At 48.9% G+C, this 16,918-nt stretch overlaps 2 protein-coding genes, 1 long non-coding RNA gene and 1 pseudogene across 6 annotated transcripts in view; 3 read left to right on the top strand and 1 right to left on the bottom strand.

Moving 5' to 3' along the window:
• The window catches only part of LOC141573592 (uncharacterized), a 99,492-nt gene that overhangs the window by 32,106 nt on the left and 50,468 nt on the right, over positions 1-16,918 (top strand). The gene's annotated exons all lie outside the window — the stretch shown is intronic.
• The window catches only part of LOC141573588 (U3 small nucleolar RNA-associated protein 18 homolog), a 43,436-nt gene that overhangs the window by 24,181 nt on the left and 2,337 nt on the right, over positions 1-16,918 (top strand). The window contains exon 7 of one of the 4 annotated variants that reach the window (XR_012499429.1): positions 7,343-7,546. The exons of the other annotated variants lie outside the window; for them this stretch is intronic. The gene's annotated coding sequence lies outside the window, so the exon portion shown is untranslated. Of the gene's footprint in view, positions 1-7,342; positions 7,547-16,918 lie in introns of those variants that run through there. 4 annotated transcript variants of the gene reach the window in all.
• On the top strand, positions 2,808-3,760 carry LOC141573590 (proteasome maturation protein pseudogene; annotated as a pseudogene).
• Positions 9,139-15,350, bottom strand: LOC141573580 (F-box only protein 39). Its single transcript, XM_074342514.1, has 3 exons — positions 11,850-15,350; positions 10,780-10,956; positions 9,139-10,428 (listed from the first exon to the last, which is right to left on the bottom strand). The coding sequence occupies exons 1-3, from the start codon at positions 12,873-12,875 to the stop codon at positions 10,300-10,302; spliced, it is 1,332 nt and encodes a 443-aa protein (XP_074198615.1). The 5' UTR covers positions 12,876-15,350; the 3' UTR covers positions 9,139-10,299.

The following is a 16,918-nucleotide window of genomic DNA, read 5'->3' as shown; positions in this document are numbered from 1 at the left end:
TCAGCCCCCAGTCCCACCAACTTCCTCCCATTTCCCACACTCCCTGCTGACCCTCCCCTTTGGTCTAGACTGGTTGGAGACTCGTTTTCTAGTTCCTCCCCTGGGACAATGAGCAGATTACTTTGCACCCCTCAAAAGGGCCGTTACACTGAGGCCCTTGGTTTGCCAGAAATGAGTAAAACACAAACAAGGTTTAATGCCACCTCCAACTACCCCTGGACCCAGTGAGGAGGAAAGGCGAGGTCCCCCAGGCCCACTTCCATTTCCTACCCCAAGCAGGATGGGAGCATACAGACTATAGGGTGGGGGCAGGGCCCAACCTGGCAGCCAGGGGAGGGTCCCAGCAGCTGTCACCACACAGACCCAGCCAGAGCATGGAGCCTGCTGCAGCAGGTGGTCAGGGAGCCGGGACCAGAGGGCTCTGTTTTTGGAAGGGTTGTGATTTATCAAGATGCCTAGCCCTGGCTATGCCCCTTCCCATCCATCCTGTCATCACTCAGTTCCTCAAAACTCCCAGCTCCTCCAGCCCTTCCCAGAACCCCCAGGCCTCCTAGCCCCAGCCCTCCTCGCAGTCCCTCTGGTCCTCCACAGGGCTTCCGAGACTCTCCTCCAACTCCATTTCCCCCAGTCCCCTGTACCTCCACTTGGGACAAGGCTAGGGACAAGGAAATCATGGCTTCATGTGTTCTCTGTACAAGGCAGACAGCAGAATAGACACTCCCAGGGGTTGGGTAAAGGGGGAGTTTTTGTTTAAGGGGTTTCTGTTTGGGAAAATGAGACAGTTCTGGAGACAGATGGTAGGGATGGTTGCATAACATTGTGAATGCACTTAATGCCACCTGTAGTTAAATGCTTAAATGCTTAAAATGGTAAGAGCTGTGTGTGTTTTATCACAATGTTAAATTTTTAAATATTTTCCTCTGTGTACAAGAAACAGCTGCTGGCCACTCCCAACCCCACCCAGTCTTCTCCAACTTCCTCTAGTTGCTATTTTGCCCCATCCCTTTCCCCAGGTCTTCCCTGTCCCAGCTCAGCTAAGTCCCCTCCATTCTCCTGGTCCCCCAGCCTCCACAGCTCTCGCTTCCCTCTTATTTTCCCCATTCCTTCCATGACCTCCAGCCCCTCTGAACCCTCCTCCTGCTCTATTCGCTCCCACTATCCCCAGTACCCCTCGATCCCATCGGTTTTTCTCCGCCTGTAAGACACCCTCCCAGTGCTTTCCAGCCCCATCTGCATCGCATCTACCCCTCAATCCAAAAGAATCTGTCTGCCACTCCCCTCCCCAAGTCCCACTCAATCACCCTAATTTATTGGTCAAAATTTTTGATGCATCCCAGGATTTTTTTTTTCCATCTCTGGGCTTGTGTGAGTTAGGAACTATGATGGAAACCTGCCTGCAGTGGTTTAAGCAAGCGTCACAGGATGTGAGAAGGGGACCCGCCTGGTCTGAGTATTGACAAGGATCTCAGGACAACAGGTGCCAATGATTCCCACATTCCAGAGTGCCGTAGGACTCCCAGAGCAGGACTTGCAAAGGAGGTGGTTGAGAACCAGTTTTGTGACCCTCAGCTGATCACCTGCTTTGAGCTCACAGAACAGATTGGAGAGGCCAAAAGGTGTTAAAAAAATTAGACGTAGGCTTTCTTTGGAGAGACTTACACAGTAATTCCCATCCCCAACCCCCATGCCCAGCTGTGGGGAAGAGGTGGGCTTGTCTCCCCCCTACCAGTCAGAAGGCTCATACACATACAGTCAGTTAGAGATAGGCCAGGACCTGGGACCCTCTACTGAAGTGCTTGCACTTGCACGTGCACAAACCTCTCCTCAAGCAGCAGAATACGAAGAAACTATTAGGGACTAAAAAAGCTGTACCTGTGCAGTTAGCGCAATTATGAACATCAAGATACAGAAAGGCCATACGCCAAGTACCACTGCTGAGGAGCTGGGAGCAAAAACAGGGGACTGCCCGTGATCCCTGCACACGGCACCGCCAAGGGGGTGGGCAGGCAGCCTAAGCTGAGCCCGCCCCACATTGTTACGCAACTGAAGGAGCCAGCTTGCCCCTCCTCAAGCAAGGAAACCTGGTACTTGTTTCCACTCCCTCCTGCTTGCAGCACGTGTCCCAGGAAAGCCTTGCCTGAATTCCTCGTCCAGCTGCTTTTCAATTTCTGTTGATTAAAGAGTCCAGGGACCTGAGTTGGTAACAAATTGATTTTCAGCAAAGGTTGGAAAGTGAAAGGGATCGTCTTTTCTACAAATGGCATTGGAATCACTGGATACCTATATGCAAAAAATAAAATGAACCTTGACCTGTACCTCACACCAACCCCCCAAATTAATTCAAAATTCATCATGGACCTATCTATAAGAGCTAAAACTATAACACGTCTAGAAAATAACAGGACAAAATCTTTGTGATTCTGGGTTAGGCAAGGATTTCTTAGATAGGAAACAAAGGCAAAATAAGGAACAGAATTTCATCAGAAATAAAAACTTCTGATCTTTAAAAGATGTCATTAAGAAAAATGAAAAGACCAGGCACAGACTGGTAGAACGTATTTGCAAACACATTTATCTGGTAAAGAGCTCCAATATAGAATGTACCAGGAAGTTTTAAAACTCAATAAGAACAGTTTACTTTTTTTAATGGGCAAAAGATTTGAACAGACACTTCACCAAAGAAGATTGGTGAATGGATAACGGGCAAATAAAATGATGTTCACTATCTTTAGACCTTACGGAAATGCAAATTAAAACCACACGAAACGGAAGTGAGGGACCGGGCCAGCTGGCAGTTACAGCATTGAGAGGCTGTGCAGAGCGAGTGGAAGGTGAAAGGCAGAGGGTTTGGAGCTCAGCTAAAGGACAGTATTCCAGTCCCTGAACTTTCAGCAACTGGACCTTCTGAAAGTCATGATCTTCTTCAGGAAGATTTTTCTTCTGGGAAAAATGAACTTTTGCCCTGTCAGACATCCTCTTGCATTATCAGACAAAAATTTCCAGCTCAACCAAGAAAAAAGTGAATTTTTCCCACACTGAGAAACAAACAGGGTCTATTTACGTCATTAAAATTACAAATGGAATTCAAAGCAATGCGGCAGGCTCTGCGTCTTCCATTTCATCCAAGCTCAGACCTTTCACTGGGTATTTTGAGGGGTAATGATGAGACTGTTGGATTGGAAGATATTTTTAAGGACACATCACACAGTGAACTGATGGGAGAGCTGCACTTGACAGTGGAATATAAACTCAGTTTACTGGGATTCAGTGTGCTGTTTATGAAAATAGAGGGGATGCATCTTGTTTATATTTGTTTTTTACTATAATTTCATGTGCACAACATTAAGAGTACAGACATATGGGGGGAAAAAACCCACATAAAATACCACTATACACATACACTAGGGTGGCTACATTAAAAAAAAAAAAAAAAAGCCAACAATACTATGTGTTGCCAGGAATATAGAGCAACTGGAACTTTAATTCATTGCTGGTGGGAATGCAAAATGATAGTCACTCTGGAAAATAATTTGGTAGTTTTTTTTTTAAATCAAGTTAACCATACACTTACAATATGACCCAGAAATTCCACTCTTCGATACTTATTTAAGAGGAATAAAAGCACATATCCACACAGAGATGTGTATACACGTTTATAGCAGCTATATTCATAATGATAAAAATTTGGAAACCTAATTCTAGCATTGGGTGAATAAGTAAACTGTAGTGTCTAGATAAAATGAACACTACTCAGTGATAAAGAGAAAAATTAGTAATACAAGCAAAGATATGAATGGTTCGCAAAGACTATACTAAGTGAGAGAAATCAGATATGAATGAGTGTATGTTGTGTGATTCCATTTATAATATGTAAATCCTTAAAACACGATTCCTTTGGAGAAGGAAAACGGATCAGGATAGAAATCAGATTGGTGGTTGCTAAGGGCCAGAGGTAAGAGGTGAGGCAAAGGACACAATGAACCATTTTAGTCGACAGACATGTTCTTTATCCTGATTGTGGTGCTGGTAAGTGGTGGTAGATAGTAACATTGGTGAATTTTACTTCATGTAAATTTTATCTTAATGAATCTGATTTTAAAAATAGATTGCATGACAGACTTGCTGGCTACCACTGGTCTTGACAGTAAAGTGAAGGCAGTTTGCTGCACTGGAAACTGGTTCCCCTAAAATCTGTTGGGAGGAAAAGACGTGTGACTGTTTGCTGTGTACCAGACATGAGCTGTGGCAGAGGAAGCGGCATAGAGCGTGATAAAACCTGGCCAAGGGCGCCACCTGGAGGGCAGCTGAGGCCTTAGCAGCAGGAAGCTGAAGCCTAGGCTGCCTGTGAGTGTAGGGGAGGTCAGACCAAGGGACTCACCTGTGGTGAGAGACCCCAATAATGGTGTGGGCTAGCAGATTTGGGAAGAACTTACAAAAGGGCCCCACTAGGTGAGGAGTCAGCTTTATACACATACCAGACCCGGCGAGATGCTGTGGTACTAGGGCTCATGGCACCAGTCAGAATAAGACCTTTCTTGCCCCTTTCCTCCCCTTCTCCCCAGCGTCAACTCTGGAGGAAGGAAAATCAGCCTAGTGAGTGAGAAAGAGAGTCTCAGGGTGTATGAGCAGTAGGGGAGGGGAAATAGGAGTTTATCTCACACACACACACACACACACACACACACTCACTCACACTTTTTCCTGTTGCATACAGCCTATCCAAAATAGATCAGGTATGGAGATCCCTTAAAAAACTAAAAATAGACTTACCCTATGATCCAACAATCCCACTCCTGGGCATATATCTGGAGGGACCTCTAATTTGAAAAGACACATACACCCCAATGTTCATAGCAGCACTATATACAATAGCCAAGACATGGAAGCAGCCTAAATGTCCATCAACAGGTGACTGGATAAAGAAGAAGTGGTATATTTATACAATGGAATACTACTCAGCCATAAAAAACCAAGTAACACCATTTACAGCAACATGGATGGACCTGGAGATTATCATACAGTACACTGTATGTATCATTACTTACAGTGAAGGAAGCCAGAAAGAGAAAAAAAAAATACCACCTGATATCGCTTATACATGGAATCTAAAAAAATGACACAAATGAACTTATTCACAAAACAGAGAGACTCACAGACATAGGAAACAAACTTATGGTGACCAGGGGAGATGGAGTGGGGGTGGAGGGATAAAAGGGAGTTCTGGATTTGCAGATACCATCTACTATATATAAAATAGATAAACACCAAGGGCCTACTGTATAGCACAAGGAACTATATTGACTACCTTGTGATAGCCTATAATGAAAAAGATTATGAAAAGGAATATATATATATATATATATATATATATATATATATATATGAATTACTATGCTGTACACCAGAAATTAATACATTGTAAATCAACTATTCTTCAATTAAGTTAATAAATAAACAAAAAGCATATGCAGAGTCAAGAAACAAAACAAAACAAAACAGATGGGGAAGGTACAAGGGAGACGTTTTCCTCAAATAAACTTTAAATTATTTTTTGGGTTGTACTTTTTTGCATTTTTAATTGTGGTAAAACATAACATAAAATTTACCATTTTAACCGTTTTTAAATGTATAATTCCGTGGCACCAAGTACACGTTATAACATTGTTATAAATCCATCTCTAGAAGATTTTCATCATCCCCAGTGGAAACCCCATGCCCACCAAACAATAACTCCCCATTAGCCCCGGCCCCCCACCCCTGGCAAGCACTATTCTATCCTCCATCTCCATTAATTTGACCATTCTGTATATTCTTTAAAATTGCAATTACTGAAATGAGACTTTTAGAACTTGAAGTGACCTAGGAATTTTTTTGCCAAAGAAGAGTGTCCAAAAAACCCCGTCTCTGTATTCAATTCAAAAGGGTGATAATGAACCACCCCCACAGAACAAGTCTGAATGAAGACTGGGAGGCAAAAATCAAGCTTCCTTATGATGGTCCCCTGTGGGCAGTACTGGATCAACCTCACACTCACAAACAAGGGGCTTCTTTTACTCATAGGAGGAGAGATCTAGAGATACACAGGCCAGGCGAGAAGATGTTTGCAAATAACATAGCCAATAGGGGTTGGTACCTGAAATATACACAGAACTCATCCAACTTAGTATCAAAAAAGTAAACAACCCAGTTTAAAAATGGACAGAGGATCTGAATAAACATTTGCCCAAAGAAGACACACAGATGGCCAACAGGCACATGAAAAGATGCTCGACATCTCTAATCATCAGGACAATGCAAATCAAAACCACAACGAGATACCACCTCACGCCTGTTACAATGGCTATGATCATAAAGACAAGAAACAACCAGTGTTGGCAAGGATGGAGAGGAACGGGAACTTCCACGCACCATTCGTGGGAATGTAAAATGGTGTAGCCACTATAGAGGTTCCTCAAAAAAACCCTAAAAATGGAACCACCATATGATCCAGCAATTCCACTTCTGGGTGTTTACCGGAAGAAAACAAAAGCAGTAATTCAAAAAGATATATACACCCCTATATTCATTGCAGCATTATTTACAATAACCCAGACACTGACACAAACCAAGTGCCCATCAACAGATGATTGGTTTGAGAAGATGCAGCGCACGCGCTCGCACGCACGCACACACACACACACACACACACAATGGAATCCTATTCAGCCATAAAAAAAAAAGAGTGAAATCTTGCCGCTTGTGACAACATAGATGGACCTAGAGGGTATTATGCTAAGTGAAATAAGTCAGACAGAGGGAGACAAATACTTACACGTGGAATCTAAAAAACAAAACAGAAACAGTGTCATAGATACAGAGAACAAACGGGTGACTGCCAGAGGGGAGGAGAGTGGAAGAACGGACAAAACAGGTGAAAGGGATTAAGAGGCACAGATTTCCTGCTATAAAAGAAATAATGTGCAGCGGTCCCTAGGGAAGCACAGTTGGAAAACCACTCACCTTATCCACTGTCCTCATTGTACAAGATGGGAAGACTGAGGCTTGGGAAGCAGCAGGGGTGGGCACCCAGCGGTCTGGGGCAGAGGTGGCAGGGCTCTCAGGCTCCAGCCCTTACAGAGAGCTCTCCTGTCCAGCAAGAGCGCTTTACAATTTCTAATGCGTTCTCACTGACAGGATCTCAAACAGTGAAACTAGGGCCTCTCCCCCGCCCCCACCTCCGAGCCAGTCCCACCAAAGCCCCATCTCCAGGGGCTCAGCAAGGACGTGGCGCCTCTGGGCATGGGGCCCGGCAGGGTGACGGTGGTGGCCACTCGAACCCCATGGAGGTTGTTACAATTTCCAGGACCTGGGTTGATCACTCTGTTCGGACTGGATGAGACCTCACCTCATCTGGACTCCTTAATGGGCCCGGCAGGTGAGCAGAACCCCAGTCGGTGACAGGTGCCTCACCTGAACCGGACAACAGCAACACGGGACGAAGGCCTTAACAGGTGAGCGGAGCCCGGTCGACAGGAGGTGGAAGCAGCGGGCCTGCCGGTGCTTGCTCATCGTTTCTGCTGGGTCTTGATCTCAGAAGATAGAAATGGTAGCATAACAGACCACGTTTGGCCAGTGAGAAGTGCCCAGCACCCCCTGGTTAGATTTACTGTCCGCTTAGAGAAGGCCTGTGTACATAAAATGAAAACGATGCTTGCGACGTTGCCCCCGAATTTTCAAAAGAAAACTTGCTACATCGAGGCCTTCTAGGTGTAAAGAAGCTGCCCACGTAGGATGAAGTCGAGGTAGAAAATTGCACTTTGTGTAAGTGGCCATTTGCTTTTTTTTTTTAAGAATCATAGAAAAGAAGTGTCTTTTGGAAATGACTTTTCAAAAACAAAAAACTGCCTTTTTATTGTCAATTTGCCTGGGGTAACAGTTTACACTTTGGTTTGATCACAGCCCTACTTTCCTCCTGCGCTGGGAAATTCAGAGGAATTGGCCCCAGTCATTTGGTGGCCTACAGCTCAAGGCGGCCCTGGGGAGTCAGAATGCGTTTCCTGGTCATAAGTACCAGACAGGACATGCCAGGCTCTCCTGGGTGTTTCTGCAAAAACCTGGGTGCTCTTCGCGGACCCTCCCCCGGGTGAGGCGGGTGGGAGGCATCTTGCCCCGGGCTGCGGGAGGTGGGCGGGCATGGACAAGCTGTCACACAGCGAGGCCACAGGGCTGTGTCTCCACCTGCCGCTGTGCCTCTGACTGCAGTAATTTAAAAAGTGAACACCTGTTAAAAATCCGTGGGTTCGGAAACCTAGTGTGTTCTGCATTTCCCCCCAGGACGCTCGCAGTCTTGATCCTGTTTTGATTCCTCCGGGAGCAGGGGAGTCTGTGCCGTAGTTCTCTGCGTGGTCCGCGGAATCTTCAAGGGTCCTTGAGACCTTTATTCAGGAGATCCACTAACAGCAAGACATGATGTGCCTTTCTGACTCTCATTCTTTCTGGAGTTTTCCGGAGGCCCCACCAGGTGTGACGTTACCACAGGCTGCAGAAGCAGGGGTGAGAACCCAGCCGTCTGCTATTAAGCCGGACAGGCAAGGGATTGGCAAGACTGTAAAACGAAACCACTCTTTTATGGAAAACAGGCTCATAAAAATGTTACTTATGTTAACATGTTTTCCACAAAAGAGTCCTCTACACGTAGATTCTGTGTTTGGGGATGAGCGGAAAATAACCAGAACTGGTTCACACTATGAGCAAAGTATTATACCAGTCAGTCAGTCAGTCTCCCAGGTGGTCTGAATTCCAGCTGAAGCTTCCCTCTCCCCTCGAGCAAGCTGCCTCCTCTCTGGCCCATGGGCACTGGATGGTTCCCAAGAACTCCTCCTGGTTCAGCATATTAAGTCTCTTCAAGGTCTTCTCCCATGAGACCTGGGAGCTCCCCTCAGATGGGGACCCCACTCCCCTCGCCAGTGTCGGTCTTCTCTGAATGTTCAGGAAACAGGAACCATAGGCACGCACTGTAGGGACATTCAGGTGAGACCGTGACTGTGGAAAAGCTGTGGACACGGAAAAGCACCAGATACACATGAACTTTAACAAAGACCTGAAAAGCTAAGCATAAATATGGACACCACATACCAAAGATGAGACAAAAGTCTGAAATGAGATGCTTGTCAAAAGTATTCTGAGACTTTATTAATTCGTACCTATTGAAGAAAAAAAAAACCCTATATACAGCTATGTGCACAAAACTCGAAAGACCAGAAGCAATACATCTCTCTGGCGTGGGCCTTACCATTACTCCTTATTTAAAACACACTAGATTTCCCCATGACTATAAAAATGACATGGTCATTGTAGAAAATTTGAAAAATAGGAGAAAGCATAAGAAGGAAAATAAAAATCACCCATAATCCCACCACTCAGAGATAACTTAACATTTTTGGTGTATCTCTTCTATGCTTAAAAAAAAAAACACTTTATATGTGTTTTACACGATTGACGTCACACTAAATACAGTTTTGTGTCCTGCTTTTTTCACTTCGCATGGCATTAGGAACATCTCCCCATGACGTTACAAATTCTTGGTGAATATGAATGCACCGGCCATTTGTTCAGCCCCACGTGAGGACTGGGCGTTCACCCCGGGCTGGGCACCACGCTGCCTGTATGGGGAATAAATAGAAGAGACGCCTGAAAAGCAGGTGTGGGATTGCTGAGTCCACAGCACAGATGAATTCGGGGCTGATCTCCTTCCCTGGGAGGGAGTCCGGCTCCGAGCAGGATTTCCCTGCTTCACATGAGGGCTTGCTGGCAGGTTCATTCATCTGAGATCAGGCCTGGCCAAGGTCTGTGTCACGAGGCTCTGACACAAAGGTCAGCCAGGATAGGGAGCATTTCTGAACTGACAGTGTCAGTCAGTGGAAAACGCAGCTCTGCTTGCTCCCCGGCTAGTTAGTTAACTCCTTTTCAGGAGCGAGGTTAGCAGGAGTCAGGGTCCTCTAGAAAGACCCTGCTCTGAGCAGCTTTGGGCTTTCAGCTCCGTGGCTGAGCGAGGGTCAAAAAGCAAGAGCAAATGAGAAAAAGAGAAATCACCCCGGATGGTTGGTAAAGATAGCACTTTAAAGTCACCTGGGGTCTTCACGTGACCAGCACGTCCAGCAGTCCCAGACGTTGCTGGGGTGTCATGTTGGTGTGAAACTGGCAACAAGGAGAGAGACAAGAAAAGGGGGTGGGGCTAGGGGATGCCCCAAGTGTCGTTCTACGTGGACCAGATTGTCAAGTTCAAAGTGCTCCTAGCTTTCTTCCTGTGGAGAGCGCTCCTTACATCATGGGGTAGGCGATGACAAAATAGTTAAGCTCTGAATCGATCAGCTTTCTGTACTTCCTGTAAATTTCCCGCAGTGTCCTGTCCTCTTCATTCGTCTCACATCTGTTTGTGTAAATTCTCACCTGTGCAGAGAGAGAAACACCCCCGCATGCACGTGCGCGCACACACACACACACAGTGACTACATCATCCAGGCCCCAAAGACAGTCCGGTGACGGACACGTACAGTTGTTGGCAGAATCAGGAAAAACCTAAACCCAACTAGTAAGGATGAAATCTCCAGATTCCTTTCCATGAAATTGTTCATTTCCAACAGACAGTCTCATGAGATGTCCGTCCCCCCACTCCTCTGACGCCCTGCCTCATCCCCGACCTTTGTCCCAGAGCAGGAGCACTGTGGCTGGACGCCTCCCACCCTGGGGCCGGATGCCCCTGCCCCAACCCCGTGGAACCCCCCTGGGGGTGGCTCTTACCTTGAGTGTGCGCAGAGCACACTGCCCTTCTTCCTGACTCTTCAGGATCCGTTCCACAAACTTAACATCGAGGAAAGCCCAGATTTTGAAATAAAACAACTTCCTGCAGGATAAGATGAGGAGGTGCAGCTCCTCGTCCAGAGACTCATGGTTGTTGTTGAACTCAAAAGTTAGCTTCTGGAAAAGTGCCAGAGGGGAAGACAGATGTGGGCAGAGATGCTGGGACTGGCTGGATTGTTCCATAACACCTCATGACCCACCTTTGGCCAGATAGCCATGTGGAAAAGGAACACTGGACATGCTGTCGTCAGAGGAAGGGATTTGGGAATGAAAGGATCTTAACCACATTTGCAAAACTTGGAGTTTGGGGGCAATGTATCTGGAGTCTGGAGACCAAGGTGCTGGTCCCAGCCTGGCGGTAGACCAGCCGGGTGACTGGGAGTGGGGGGGTGCCCAGACCTCCATTTCTTCTGAGGAAGGGTAGCAGTGGCGTCTGCCTGTGCACTTCAGGGCTGTCTGAGTGTTAATGAGCCCTTAGCATTCTGTAATCCCTCTCTGTAAGTAGGGGTATTTATGCCTGGGAACATTAATCATAAGCCTTCTGTGAGGTCCTTAGGAGGGACAGAATGATCGTGATTTTATAGATGGTGAGCCGCCAGGTTAGAGAACAGCCCGCCCCTCTGAGCTCTTCAGTGCTTTGGGTCGGATTTGGCTTTTTGTCTGGTTCAGAGTCACACTGTTTCCTGTGCGCTGCTGTGACCAGGTGGAAGGGTGGGAGGGGCTGCTGGCCTGCTGCTCACCTGTAGGGGCGCCTCGTTGCTCAGCCTCGCCGCACTGAGCTGGGGGATAGAGGGCCTTCCTTGGCTGTCAGCCAATTAGGAATTGGTTCCACGTACAGGAAGTGAGCAGTAGCTTTTGTCCTCTGCTGTAGTCTTGGGGGACCAGGGGAGGCTTAGTCTGGTGACATGTTCCAGGACTTCAACTTGAGATTGAGTGAGTGTGTGTGAGCCCAGCCAAGAGTAGACAGCCGTCACTCCTCACAAGCCCCCCGGCCCTCAGGGCATACCTACCTGCAGGGTGTGCCGGAAGGTGGGCAGGAGGTCCGTCAGAGTGGGCCTCATGGACCAGTCCGGGTCGCTGAAGTAGCAGCTCCTCAGGCTGATGCTCCTGACCGGGATCTCCTGCAGGAGGATCCGGGCCAAGCGCTCGTGCTTCATGACTCGCTCAAAGAAGAAGTTCACCTTGAGGCTGGTGGCGTGCCTGGCCAGCTTGGCCCAGGACATGCCCCAGATGACCTGGCTGTGGGGGTCATGGACGTGGCACTTCACGTTCATGGTCCAGAGGGTACCGGCATTGTTCTCACACAAGTTCTCCAGCAGCTCATCGGAGATGCAGTTGTAGTTGAGGGTCAGGGACACGAGGCTGCGGAACGTGGCCATGGTCTTGTGGAACTGGAGGCTGCTGTAGACGGCGAGGTGGTGACTGAAGTAGTCCTCGATGTTGAGCTCCGACACCATGCTCTTGCTCCTTAAGTAGCTCAGGGAGTTGAGCACGTGGCAGCCTTGCTCCACGGTGAGCCTGGCCCCCTTCAGGTTGAGATAATCCAGGTGTTTGCCCATCTTCTTCAAGAAGAAGCTCAGGCTTTTGATGAACGAGCTCCTGATGCTGTTCCTCCAGACCAGGCGGTCCAGTTCCAGGTGCTGGATGGAGAGAGACTTCAGGCGGTTGTTACTCTTGCCCAGACATGAGAGAAGCCCTCGCATGGTGACCTGGAACTTCTTGGTTAGGACAGCGTTGTAAGGATTCAGGAATTTGATCTCCAGGTGCTCCAGATAATGACCAAATTTCTTCACATACCAAAGAGCCGACTCGAATTCAGACGCGTGTACCCTGGAAGGTCTCCCACTGAACGTGATGGTTCTGTATCGCCAGAGATCAGCTGAATACATCATCTGGTTCCACTTTCTGCAGACAAGGGCTGCTCTGGACCTGTCCCTGTCTCCCAGCCACCAGAAAACACGACGCAGGCACACATCGGGCAGAGCGGCCCAGCAGCTCTGGTCTTGAGGCTGGATCAGTTGGCTTTCTTCGTCCATCAAGGAACCAGGATGTCCACTACAGCTGAGTGGTAGGCAGGGCTTCCAAAAATGAGGAGAGAAAAGCAATCACTTGTTTTCTGCGGAGAGTGAAAAGGAAGAGCCATTACCTGCCAAACACCTATTAAATAAACCCAATGGAACAAACTTGCACCATTGGCGCCATGTGTAGGTACTGTGCTGGTGCAGGGGGTGCAATAATTAATCCACCAAGCAGTGAACACCTGCAAGAATTCACAGCCTATTGGGGGTCCATCAGGTACACAGACCAGGACTCAATTACAACCCTGTGGGAGAAGTGAAAAGCTTCAGGCATATTCATGGCGCAGGGTAGCGAAAACAAGGGGTGATTAGTTTTGTCTAGGTAAGGAGGAAGTAAAGAAGGCTGCTCAGAGGAGGTGGCATCTGAGCTGGGTTTCGTAGGGTGAGTAGGATTTGCAAGGCAGACCAGGTTGGTGGTGGAGGAACTGGTATACTCCAGGCAGAGGGACTAAGACGTGCAAAGCCACAGAACTGTGAGCGTATCTGATGTGTTCACACTGTTTGCAACTTAACTTGTGACGGGCAGGGAGTGATGGAATTGGAGCTGAAACTGTGGGAGGTACTGGTTCAAGGGCATCATTCTAAATGCCCTGAATGATACGATAAAGGCTGTGTCCTTGATGGATACCCACTGTCTCCTCTTCTCAAGACTTTAGAATCTGACATCGTCTCTGGATGAGAATCATTGTGTTGGGCGCCATTGCTGTTGGCTGTGTTTATATTGGAAAGGTATAGCAGCAGAAGAAGGATGGAGAACCTCAGCTGAGGCCAGGGAAGATGGAAGGATCACTCATCCAGAAGTGATGTGGTCAGTCTTGAGGTGTAGAAAGGATACTCAGGGGGAGTGGAGGAAGGATGTTTCAGAGCAGAGTCCAGGCTCAAAGCCTTGGACTAAAGCAGCATTATAGTGGGAGTGGGGGTGGGCTTGCGAGTTCTTTGGTAACTGGTGAATATAGAACTAGGAGGACTGGAAGGTCTCTGACTTGGCAGTTGGATTGTAGGTGGTACGCCAGCCAGGGTAGGAAGTCCCAGGGGAGAGCTGGGCTCAGGCCCCACCTGACACATTGAGCCCTGGGTCAGACTTTTCACAACCATCCACTGTAATCTTCATGGCTTTGCTTTCAATGTTTCCCCTGTCTGAGAGCTCTCCTCCCTTTCTTTACCTCTCCCCAAGCCCCATTCTCTAAGGTTCAAGCCCTAGCACTCCATAAAGCTTGTATTGGTTTCTCTACCAAGTGGCCCAAGATTATTTACCATGGCTCATAAAAACTTAGAGCTGGAAGAGATCTGAGAATTGATTTTTTTTTTAAACAGGTGGAAACTGGGCCCAGAGAAGTGACGGGGCTTGCCTATGTTCACACAGCAAATTAGTAACAGGGTCCAGGTTAGACCTGAGCTTTCTCTTGTTTCTCTTGTATTTTTTCCCTACCTCCACTTTTCAGGCCTTGGGTGCATGGGGACAAATTAATCTTTCTTTTTTCTTTTTTTTTTCCAGTTCAGGAAAGACACTTGTCTGGATAAGACCTCTCTTTGATTCTAGTTATTTATTTCCTTTTAACTCTGTCCCACTCCATTGTTCCACACCATAGTCAACTATTCCATGTGTTTGATGTGCTTCTTTTTGTGTGTGGCTTGCCAAACGTGCATTCAGTATTTGTAAACGTCATTCATGTTGCCCTGTGTACGTCTCACCCACTGGATCTGTCATCTGAGTAAGCCCCTTTGTAGGGATCCCCGCCCTTCTCCTATCCACTTCCCCCATGATGGACCCCCAGGCCTCTTCCAGCTCACCCCCAGCACCACAGTGGCAGTGAGCATCCTCAAGGGAGCTCCTGCAGGCAAGCTCCTGTAGGGGACTTACTTTTGGGGTCTTCTCCCATGCCTTTGTCCTCACTACCCTGTCATCATCTACTGAACAGTTTGGCTCGTGCCTCCAGCTGGCCCTCCCATCTCCCATCCAGACAGACTTCCACATGGGAATTGGCAGCAGCCTGCCTGTCCCCACCCAGGACACAGGGCTCCAGTGGGCTCAGCCTGCCCCCTTCTCTTTCCCCTTTCTCAGTGTCCACCCCTTAGTATAGTCTGTGTCTAAGCCTGTCTCTCTCACAAAACCCACACACTCCTTGAGACTAGGGGCAGCCTCATTTTTCTTTTGAGGAGGTACTTAAACATTTAACTGATGAGGAAATAAGGTTGTGTCTTCAATCACATACAAACTACCCGAGGCTAGGGGACTCCACAGCACTTAGCAAGGAGCAAGGTACCTAAGAAAAACTAAAGCAGTCTGAAAGCTGATCAAACGAAGCCCTTTGCCCCAGCAAGGTCATGGGTCAGAATTATCAGACACTTTAAGTCATAGGGTAGGGTTGGGAGAATATCTTTGGTGGGCTGGGAAAGGTGTCGCAAGTGGTCCAAAAGTCATATGCCATTACCTGGACCCCCCTCCCCCCACACCCCTCTCCCCTGTGCCAGAGGCAGTGAGTGTAGTAGGTTAGATCCTGGTTCTGTCAACTGCTGTATGTGACCTTAAGGCAAATTAGTCAATTTCTTTGTGTCTTAGTCTCCACATCTGTAAATAGGGGTAATAATAGTACCTTCCTCCTTGTACTGGGGGAGTTAAATGGGCTGATATATGGAAAGCACCAGAACAGTGCCTGGCACATAGTAAATGTTATACAAATGTTTGCTGCCATCAGAGAGTTAGTGCCAAGGTGCTTCTGCAACACCCCTGTATGGAGGTCTGAACACACTCATTTCACAAGTGGGGAAACAGAGGTGTTAGAAGGGTAGGGAAGTGTCCCTGTGAGATGGCGTGGTAAGTGGGGAGATGGGATTCGAACCCAGCCTGAGAACGCTCCAACCCAGGCTTGGTTCATTACGTCACACAGCTGTCAATCCTGGAAGGAAACCTGGGTGTCCGATCGATCGCTGGGACAGGAGAGGTGGCCCGGAAGCCTCCCGGGGGAGGCGGGGGAGGAGGGCAGCCCACCCCTCCCCGCGGGGTTCTCGGGGCGTCCAGACCACCCACCCCCAGCCCGCACCGCCAGTTACCGTTCGCTGCGCCCCGCTGCTCCGGCTGCAGGGACCTCGAGCGCCGGCCTGTCCCGCCCGCGCCGCCTCTGCCCCGACTCTAACTCCGCCACCGCGGGGTCCGCGCCCGGGGCCCCCGTTGAGGCTAAAGGCCGAGTGGCCCCGCCTTTGTGACGCGCCGCCACCTGCGGGGCTCTGCGCATCCCCAAGGCCGCGGGGCCCAAACCTGGGGTGACCAGCCCAGCCGATGGTGCGCGGGGGTGGGGGGTGGCCAAGACGAGTCCGCGCGCAGAATTTCCCGAAGGCGCCCTGGCTGGGGGGCCGGGAGGCAGGAAGCTCAACCCCACATCCGCTGCCTGTCCCTCTTCCTGCGAGGAAGAGGTTCTGCCCCAGACTTGGGGCTCAGGCCCGCGCTGTCGTCACCTTCCCCGTCCGGACCCAGCCCTGGGGTTCTGTCCTGTCCGGGGGACCCAGCGAGCACGCTTCTCTTTGGGAAAGCACGGCAGAGCGCTCTGCCTCGGCTTCCACTCCCCCCACCCTGGCCCCCTTAGACAGGGTTCCCAATGAGAGCCTTAAGCAAACCTGTCTTAGCGATGTGACAAGGCTTGAGAACCACTCCACCTCTCCAGTTTTGGGAGGGTAGGGCTCACCTAACCACCCACTGTCTTGGGCCCTTCCCTCCCTGGTAAGGGCTGGTGCCCCAACTGGTCTCCCCAAAGGCCAGGCAGAAAGGTAGGGGTGTGCTGTTTGCTGGGAGGTCGGTTGCATCTCAAGGTGTCTCCCAGCTGCTGTCCCTGCCAACAGCCTTCAGGGGCACCCTTTTGCGCCCTTACCTGGCCTTCACCTGCCACCCAGCCTCACTTTTTTCTTCCTCCTGCCTTCTTTCTTTTTTTCTGCCACCCACTCCCCTTTCCTTGTGTACTGCCTCACCCCACCGTCACCAACCCTGGAAAACCAGTGAGAACTCTAAA

The sequence above is a fragment of the Camelus bactrianus genome, chromosome 16, assembly GCF_048773025.1.
Source record: "Camelus bactrianus isolate YW-2024 breed Bactrian camel chromosome 16, ASM4877302v1, whole genome shotgun sequence".
Lineage (NCBI taxonomy): Eukaryota > Metazoa > Chordata > Mammalia > Artiodactyla > Camelidae > Camelus > Camelus bactrianus.
Note: the sequence above shows the minus strand (reverse complement) of the source record. Positions and strands in the feature narration are given on the sequence as shown.